We start from the raw sequence: 10,000 nt of genomic DNA, 5'->3' as shown, positions 1-10,000 counted from the left end.
AAGCCTCATTTAAACAAGACATGAAAGAGAAATACTGTGCTGTGAACAAATCAGCACTATCTTTAAACAGATAAACAGGAGGAGGATTTGGTGCATAAATGCAAGTAACTAACTTTTAGTAGTAGAGCGTTGGCGCTTGCAACGCCAAGTTCATGGGTTCGATTATTCGGGAAAGCAAGAACTGATAAGAATGTAAAAATGTGCATCTTGAAATGCAATGTAAGTCGCTTTGGATATGAGAGTCTGCCAAATGCATAAATAAACATTTAATTTGAAAGGAAGACTTTTGGCCTTGTGATATTATTTCTGATTTATTTTTATTATTGTAACGTTTTTATTCAGATTTTTGTTTATAATTTTCATTATTCTCAACATTTTCATTAGGATTTTCATTACTGTAAAAATAAAAGCAGCCTAACAAATATCAATGTTTTTAATAGTTTAAAATATTTTAATAATGTACTTTTTTCACATTACAGTAATTCAAATTAGATGTTTGGCATTATAGTAATGATCCTGGACGAAGAAATATGCTTAATTTTCATGAAAAGTTGAATTGCAAAAAGAACTAAAAATAAAATAAAATGAAATAAAAAAGAATATATATATATATATATATATATATATATATATATATATATATATATATATATATATATATATATATATATATATATATATAGTGAGAAATATTTTAAATAAATAAAAATGGGATAATAATATGGGAATGTGAGAAATGTTTAAAAATAAATAAATGCATTAAAATGGAATAATATGGGAATAATATGAGAATGAGAGAATAATAACATGGGAATGTGAGAGATATATTGAAAATAAATAAATAAATAGAAATGGGATAATAATATGGAAATAATATATGAGAATGTGAGAAAATAAATAAATAAATAACATAAAAATGCAATTATAGAATGGGAATGTGAGAAATATTTAAAAACGAATAAAAATGGGATAATAATATGGGAATAATATATAATATATGTGAGAAAATTAATTAATTAATCAAATAAAATGGGATAATAATAGGGGAATGTGAGGAATATAAAAAAAAATTAAAAAAAGGGAAAATAATATGGGAATAATATGAGAGTGTCAGAAAAAAATAAAATAAAATCAATTAAAAATGGGATAATAAAATGGGAATGTGAGCATATGTTTGCCGCCGTAGTTGCTCAGCGCCTTAATTATAACAACATACTAAAAAAAGAGAAAATTCCAATGATCCTGGAGGAAGAAAATCGCAAAAAAATGAATAAATAAATAAAATAAAATAAAAAAGGTACTAAAAATAGGTTTAATTTAGAAACATGTTTAACAAGCCTCTTATGACACTGGAGTCTGTGTAATGTTTCCCTGGTCCGGGAAGCAGAAGCCCATTGTGCTCAGTCCCGATCCTGAACGTTCCTCTACACAGAGGCCTGTTTCCCAGCACACAAAGCCAAATTAAAGCAGATTTATTAAGCAGTGGAGAGGCTTTTCAGATCCCGAATGTGTCCCACAGTTCGTGCCCAGCATTTATGAGGCTCACCGGGTGAAAGCATTCTGTCCTGGTGAATAGAGTTTCCATAGCAGCGAGTTAACCACAACCCAGTGAGTATTGCCCACAGCACAGTCTCTCACGACCCACACACACACACACACACACACACAGACACAGACGCACACACACGCACACATACACACACGCACACGTGCACACACACGCACACACACACACACACAGACACAGACGTACGCACACGCACACACACACACATGCACACACACACACGTGCACACGCACGCACACACACACACACACACACACGCACACATACACACACACACGCACACACACACACGCACACACACACGCACACAGACGCACACACACGCACACACACACACACGCACACACACACACACGTGCACACGCACGCACACACGCACACACACACACACACACACACGCACACACACACGCGCACGCACACACACACGCGCACGCACACACACGCGCACACACACGCACAAATACGTGAGTCAAAAAAAGTCCTCAAACACTCAAATGCTGTCATTACACTTCACTTCTAAAATGCATCTCCTAAAACACACACAAACACATTCCCGAATCATGAGCCGCATTTCCCTCTTTCCAGTTTTCCATGCCAATATACAGCTGTGATCATGCCTGACTCCTGACCACAGTCATATTTCAGACTCCCCTGTCACTGTCATGTGACCTACTGTGTCAGTTGCGATGCTTCACTAGCCGCGTTTCCATTACATATTTGCGAAAACTTTTGCGATTTTTTTCTCTTTTTTCGATGTCGATAAAAAACTATTACGAAATGACCGCGTTTCCATTAAAAGATGCTATGCAACTAAAAAACGTCATATTTTCCTCTCGAGATAATCATTCCAAAAATCATGGCAACGGATGTTGGTAGAGGATGTATGAGCAGAAGAGGAGAAAAGGAGGAAGAGGAGCAGAAGAGGAGGAGAAAAGGAGAATGAGGAGCATAAGAGGAGAAAATGAGAATGAGGAAAAAAGGAGGAGAAAAGGAGGAAGAGGAGGAAAAAAGGAGGAAGAGGAGCAGAAGAGAAGAAAAGGAAGGAAGAGGAGGAGCAGAAGAGGAACAATAGGAGGAAGAGGAGGAGCAGAAGAAGAGAAGAGGAGGAGCAGAAGTGAAAGAGGAGAAAAGGAGGAAGAGGAGCAGGAGGAAGAGGAGGGGCAGAAGAGGAAAAAGAGGAGGAAGAGGAGCAGAAGAGGAGGAGGAGAAGAGGAGGAGGAGAACAGGAGGAAGAGGAGGAGCAGAAGATGAGGAGGAGAAGAGGAGGAGCAGAAGAGGAAGAGGAGCAGAAGAGGAGGAGGGGAAAAGCAGAAGAGGAAAAAAAGGAGGAAGAGGAGCAGGAGGAAGAAGAGGAGCAGAAGAGGAAAAAGAGGAGGAAGAGGAGCAGAAGAGGAGGAGGAGAAGAGGAAGAGGAGGAGCAGAAGAGGAGGAGAAGAGGAGGTGCAGAAGAGGAGGAGGAGAAGAGGAAGAAGAGGAGGAGTGGAAGAGGAGGAGCGGAAGAGCAGAAGAGGAGGAGGAGGAAGAGGAGGAGCAGAAGAGGAGGAGAAGAGGAGCAGAAGAAGAGGAGGAGAAGAGGAGGAAGAGGAGGAGTGGAAGAGTATGAGAAGAGGAGGAGGAGAAGAGGAGGAGCAGAAGAGGAGGAAGAGGAGGAGCAGAAGAGGAGGAGGAGAAGAGCAGAAGAGGAAGAGGAGGAGCAGAAGAAGAGGAGGAGGAGAAGAGGAGGAGCAGAAGAGGAGGAGCAGAAGAGGAGAAAAAGGAGTAGGAGAAGAGGAGGAGCAGAAGAGGAGGAGAAGAGGAGGAACAGAGGAGGAGCAGAAGAGGAGGAGGAGGATGAGCAGAAGTGGAGAAGAGGAGCAGCAGAGGAGGAAGAGGAGGAGCAGAAGAGGAGAAAAGGAGGAGCAGAAGAGGAGGAAGAGGAGGAGCAGAAGAGGAGGTGCAGAAGAGGAGGGGCAGAAGAGGAGGAGGAGGAGGAGAAGAGGAGGAGCAGAAGAGGAGGAGGAGGAGAAGAGGAGGAGGAGGAGAAGAGGAGGAGGAGGAGAAGAGGAGGAGGAGAAGAGGAGGAGGAGCAGAAGAGGAGGAGGAGGAGAAGAGGAGGAGGAGCAGAAGAGGAGGAGGAGAAGAGGAGGAGGAGCAGAAGAGGAGGAGGAGGAGAAGAGGAGGAGGAGAAGAGGAGGAGCAGAAGAGGAGGAGGAGAAGAGGAGGAGCAGAAGAGGAGGAGGAGCAGAAGAGGAGGAGAAGAGGAGGAACAGAAGAGGAGGAGCAGAAGAGGAGGAGCAGAAGAGGAGTGGGAAGAAGAAGAGGATGTAATCCAAATAATGATTTAAAAAAACTAAGCTTGAATCAGACTATTTTCTCAACTGGATTTAAAAACACCTATTCCAAATGTCTATCAAACTGGTCAATGGATGAGACTGAATATTTGCAATAAAAATAAAAATAAAAAACCCTTCAGACATAAATGTCAGCTTTCATTTTCAATGTCATCAAGGCAAAAATGACAATCATACATGACGCATATGTTTGTAATGCATTCAAAGCACATGTAAACGAAAACATGAATCTGATTATAAAGTTTAGGATTCATATAATCAGATTGGTGAAAATGAGCGCATATAAACATCTAGTGTCGAGCAGAATAACCAGTTCTGCTTGAGAACATCTAGTTCTCTGAAAAGAGACTTGGAAAAGAGACAAAGATCTCTGAAGACTTTGACCTACGCATGAAATAATAGTTTTTGGACTTTCATCAAAAGTTGTTTGGCCTCAAACTATGCCTGAGTTGAACACATAATATGAAAGTTAACAACCAGCTATAAAGAACCCCATGTGATGCAGTGAATCAAACGCAGTGGGAATAATGGAGCGTGTCACTGATACCTCGTCTCTCCCGCCGCTCATCTTCACTGTCGTCAAACGAAGTTTCCATGGCAGAAATCCACAAAACAATCCTCCTTCAAACTTTCCCAGTTCTATTCCTTCGTTTTCTGTCTGTTTCTCTCGCTCTCTTCCTATGCTTTTCTCAAATATCTCTTCTTCACACCGCTGTCTTACCCAGACAGAACCCACATAGACACCAACTAAAGCTGTTTCCCAGTCACGTCTACACCAAATCCCGGACTCATTCCCAGACCAGCACAATACCAGTGAAGGAGGAGATCTGACAACACACTCACATGCATATATTAACATATTTAAAAAACCACTGGCCACAAACTAGCCTTCCATCTGCTTCCCGACCGATGAGAACCAAAGAGAGGGGGAAGGTTTTCCCTGGACAATGAACGACAGAACGGATGGTGGACGTGAAGAGGAACGGAAAGCAAGAGCAGATGGAGGAAGAGAGAGGTAGAAATAAGAGACTTGGACCATGCATTAAATAATAGTTTTGGGACTTTCATCATAAGTCGTTTGATCAGATTTAAAAAGATAAAGAACTGACAAGAACAATAACATGCAACTTTAAAGGAACACTCCACTTTTTTTTTTGAAATAGTCCCATTTTCCAACTCCCCTAGAGCTAAACAGTGGAGTTTTACCGTTTTCGAATCCATTCAGCCGATCTCCGGGTCTGGCGGTAGCACTTTTAGCATAGCTTAGCTTAGCTTAGCACAGATCATTGAATCTGATTAGACCGCTAGTATCTCTCTCAAAAAAATGACCAAAGAGTTTCAATATTTTTCCTATTTAAACCTGGACTCTTTTGTAGTTACATCGTGTACTAAGACCGACTGAAAATGAAAAGTTGTGATTTTCTAGGCCGAAATGGCTAGGAACTATACTCTCATTCCTGCGTAATAATCAAGGACCTGCGCTGCCGTATCATGTGTGCAGCGGTGCAATGATATTAACCACAGCTACACAAACTTAGTGCCGGTCAGGTTGGAAGTTACCTAGCTGGGGACTATTTTCAGGCGCTGCGTACTATCTGATACGGCAGCAAAAGAAAAAGAAAATGAAAAGGCTGTGTTATAGGGTGGTGAAAAAAAAACGATTATTGATTAATCGCAAGTATGTTATGGACGAGTATGAATCGATTATTAAATTTTAAAAAAATCAATTTTTTTTTTTGTTTTTTTTTTTTGTTTGTGCATTATTATTATTGCCGCATCGCTGGATCTAGAGAGAAGCCGCCGCCGCCGAGGAATCGACAAGCCAGCTTAGGACAGCGCCTGAAGAAGCCGGCCGTCTACGCCACCTTCAGCCATCCGTGCGAGATACACTATCCGGCGACGTATCCTTTCTTGCAAAACTTACTGTCTAAAAGAGCAGTGAGCGTCTTTTTCAAGATGCCTCGCACTTCCTGCGGCTCGTGCAGAGCCCCGCTCAGCGACGGTCACCGCCATGTGATCTGCGCTCTCTGCCTGGGCCAGGAACACGCAGCTCTTGCCCTCAGGGGGTTTGTGAGCTCAGCGACGCACTTCCGATGTCGACCCTGCGGGCTCGGCTCGAAGTATTCAACCCCCAAGCTGTCACTCCGCCCTTTGCAGGACCGCGCAAAGAAGTGCCGTTTTCAAAGGCTGCCGGAGCCGGTGGCCACCGCGACGCGCTCGCCGGACTCCCTCCCTCGAGCCTCGCTCTCGCTCTCGCCTTCTCCGCCTCCCCTCACAGACACCCAGCTGCCGCTCACGAGCTGCACTGCCGTCGTTTTCTGATGCAAACGCACGCCGGAATGACTCCCTCGAGCGTCTATCTCTCCTTGTCCGCCCCCCCCCCCCTCCTGGACGCGCAGCCGCCGGCTCCCGCCCGCGCTGTCGGCGCCTCAGGTGACGAGGCGCTTGATATGGATGAGGACGCGCTGCTGACAGCCGTTCTAACCGCATATAATGCAAAAAAAATATTTGCATTATAAACTTTTTCTTTACCTTGACATGTTTCGACTGCAACCTACAGTCTTCCTCCACCTGAACAACTCCTCGGCTTTCTAGAAGAAAATTGTCCAATTTCTACAGTATGTTGGTTCTGATCTAATTCCTAAAGGAAATAAGCCTTTCATTTATTTGTTATCGTTTAGTTCAACTTGATGAGTCACAACACAATGTGATGTATTCATTTCTGTGTTCTACAGAACATAAGCTACATACAAATAATTCTGAAGTTATAACTACACGACACAGAAAGTGCTTTGAGTTGTTGTTACTCAATAAAAGAGTTAAGTATTTCAGCAGCTGACTTTTTTAATACTGCAATCACTTTTTAGTGTATTTTACTGTTACTGCAATCACTTTTTAGTGTATTTTACTGTTGTGAAATGGAAAAGCAATAATCGCTAATCGAGAATCGTTAATAATCGAAAATCGACTGTAATCGAATCGGGACTTCAATAATCGTAATCGAATCGAATCGGGAAATCAGACAGATTAACCACCCCTAGTGTGTAATAGGCAGAACTTATATTAAAAATATTAAATATTAAAAATAACGCTTGACACTTTTTTTTTTTTTTGCGGTGTCGCGGTGGGCAAGTGATGAAACCGGTGTTGTGACTGCACAACGTGTAACACCGGTAACACCGACTATCGTAGCAAGCCTAGTACTGAGTAATATTAATTAACTACATGTACTACTTACTATAGGGTTAGGGTAGGACTAAGGTTTGTTTGAGGGTTTAGTTGCATGTAATTATGCATAATTTACTGTTATTACTCCGACTGTTATAAGTACATGTAACAATGACTGTAAAATAAAGCGTTACCAAATAAAGTGTAACCCAAGTAAATAACCACTGATCTACATTAAAGAAAAAAGTATTTGTGGTGGTGCCGAACATTCCGATGCAACTTGAAGTAGAATTATTCTGCATAATAAATTAGAAGCAATAAAATAAACTCTCAAATAGCTCTGTCAACTACACTTGGCTCTGCAGCTGATGGTGTCGCAGTGCTGGCGATGCAGGAGGACGGCATTGTGTTCGTCAGGACGGGGTAACGAGGGGTTGAATAGTGGACTAGTGTTCACTCACCCGTGAGCATCAGCTCTGTCTGACACACAAAACAGAAGGTTCTCAGAGCCCGGAGCCCGTATGTCTCTCACACACACACACACACACACACACACACACACACACACACACACACACACACCTCGCTCAGCTTCCCAAGGGCCAACGGAGAGCCAAGATTCCCACAAGCTGTCTGGGATAACTGGAGGAATGTGGTTCGGAAAGGAAGACGGGGGATGTTCAATCATAGATCATGTGTCTCACAATCTCATTCTAGGTTTAATAAGCGATATCAATTTACTCTTTTAACCCGACGCCCTTCATGTGAATTAATATCACAGGTAAAACCACGACCACCTACACCAAAAAAACACCTTCAATAGTTTATTTCAAATGGACCAACGGTGTGACTATTGAATAATTATAATATTCTAAGCATTCTCTTGGATAATGAGCTTTAAAACAATGTGCATGCATCATAAATCTAAAATAAACAGCAAAATTATGTTTAAAATTATTTTAGTTAGAGTACAGGAACATCAACTACCCAAAAGTATTGCATATCAACGACCCACTTAGTGATTCCTATATGTATATATATATATACAGTGTTTCCAATTGTCACTTAGACTGTGATTTTTCATAATGAACAAAAAATATTTCAAGACTTCTCATAATTGCTTATAAGGTCTCTAACGTTGTTTTGCACCAAAGTGTGCATTTGAGAAAGTATCTGCACAAATTATACATTATTTTAACATTTGCATAATGTCCAACATTTTTATTTTACACGGTTTTTCAAAAATGGCGGGTGTAAGTGTTCGGCACTAGGGGTGGGAATCTCTAGGCACCTCACGATTCGATTACGATTCAGAGGCCTGCGATTCGATTCTAAAGCGATTATCGATTATCTGAATCTTTTGTGTGTGTGTGTGTGTGTGTGTGAATATAAATACTTTGCTTTAAAAGTACAAAGTAATGACCCATAAAGAATTAACGTACAATATATTTTATTAACATTGCAAAGAACCAACAGGAAAGTAAATGTGTGCCTGAACTAGCAGCATACTTGTAGTAGATTAATAATATAACAACAACAGGTGTTCTGACGATTCATGCCATCGAGATGTGCTACTTACTGGTGCATGTGCAGACTCATTTTTCTTCTGCTTACCACGCCCATAAATCTATGCATCCTTGCTGTGGAGACTTGTAGGAAACTTTGACAGGTCAAAGATGAATATTTGATGATAATTTTTACTTTTCACACCGTTTTAAAAATAAAAACAGTACATTATACTGTACTCTTAACTTCGAATTTTATTATAATTTTATTTCATATAATAATATCATTATTACTTGTTATAGCCTATCAAATGTGATAATTGCTAGTTCATTTAAAATATCCAAATATGCTCCCCATACACTTACCCTGATTAAAATGAAATAACGATGTTATAATATTGTGAGATTTACACCATTATGGAAACAATAGAGAATGAATCAACATTATCTATGATCGATTTGCGTTTGGGTAGCATTTTTCGACAAGGCAGCAGAAATCATCTGAACACCGGTACAGCCCAGAGCCATAGAGAGAAACGGCTCTGGTACAGCCGAGTGTTTTTCCTCCTCTGGGTGGAAACGTGTCATATGGCTTCTCATATTTGTCGTGTTGACGAAATATTTTAGTTTTATTCTACAAAGCTTACAACTAGTGTGGCTCTTGTCCAGCTCCTTTCCCCCTTCAACTTCATAGAAGCCAAAATATTTCCACACGTCAGCTTTTAACGAGGAGGGTGTTTGGATTTCGCGCTCAGCCATCGCGTCTCTGTTATGTGCACACGCCACCGACAGACGGTCCGGGCACTGCCCCTCCGCGCTTCAGAGTTCCATCTTTTGCGTTCCGTCAATATTACGTCATTATAAATAGGCTACATATCTAAAAAAAAAAAAAAAAATTTTTTTTTGAAAATCGATTTTTGACATTTGTGAATCGATTCAGAATCGTCCACGTCCGCATCGCGATGCATCTAAGAATCGATTTTTTCCCCCACCCCTATTCGGCATGTGTTCAGCCAATCAACGCACACTTACGTCAAATATTGCACAGTTTCTCATTGTTAATTGGTTTAATGTCTTTATATACTTTCTTTTTTTTGTGCATGTTGCAACACTGACCCATTTTCTGTGTCTCAACAAACATTCAGCATCAGGTCACTGACCCAGAGCCACAACCCAGATACATGTGTTTCAATCAATCAGTGTGTTGACCTGTTTCATGGAGCCAGTCAATGACAGAAAAGACATCGAGAGAGAATAAAGGAATAAATCACACCATTAACTGTCCAGCATCGGCATGTTTATCACACAATACACCACTTCACTGCTTCTACTGTACATGCATGGCTTTCATTTTACATAGAAATATATAAATGCCAGAAACAAAACTGATTAATTCCACACTTTACATTTATATTCACTCAGACCA

General features: G+C 41.0%; 2 protein-coding genes across 5 annotated transcripts in view; one reads left to right on the top strand and one right to left on the bottom strand.

The window, feature by feature from the left end:
- Positions 1-10,000, bottom strand: part of gpm6bb (glycoprotein M6Bb) — a 53,882-nt gene that overhangs the window by 20,398 nt on the left and 23,484 nt on the right. Inside the window, exon 1 of one of the 4 annotated variants that reach the window (XM_077216912.1) lies at positions 4,449-4,853. The exons of 2 other annotated variants lie outside the window; for them this stretch is intronic. In XM_077216912.1, the coding sequence (XP_077073027.1) occupies positions 4,449-4,497 (49 nt within the window). In that variant the 5' untranslated portion in view covers positions 4,498-4,853. Of the gene's footprint in view, positions 1-4,448; positions 4,854-10,000 lie in introns of those variants that run through there. One more of the 4 variants, XM_077216914.1, reaches the window with a different exon arrangement.
- LOC143723654 (uncharacterized) lies at positions 3,143-4,038 on the top strand (the record flags this gene model as incomplete). The annotated part of the gene is made up of 2 exons (XM_077216330.1): positions 3,143-3,504; positions 3,570-4,038. Coding segments are annotated over 2 exons (792 nt in total), but the record flags the coding sequence as incomplete, so codon positions are not given.

Source organism: Siphateles boraxobius, unplaced genomic scaffold (genome assembly GCF_051911475.1).
Source record: "Siphateles boraxobius isolate OS27281-9 unplaced genomic scaffold, OSU_SipBor_1 7, whole genome shotgun sequence".
Classification (NCBI taxonomy): domain Eukaryota; kingdom Metazoa; phylum Chordata; class Actinopteri; order Cypriniformes; family Leuciscidae; genus Siphateles; species Siphateles boraxobius.
Note: the sequence above shows the minus strand (reverse complement) of the source record. Positions and strands in the feature narration are given on the sequence as shown.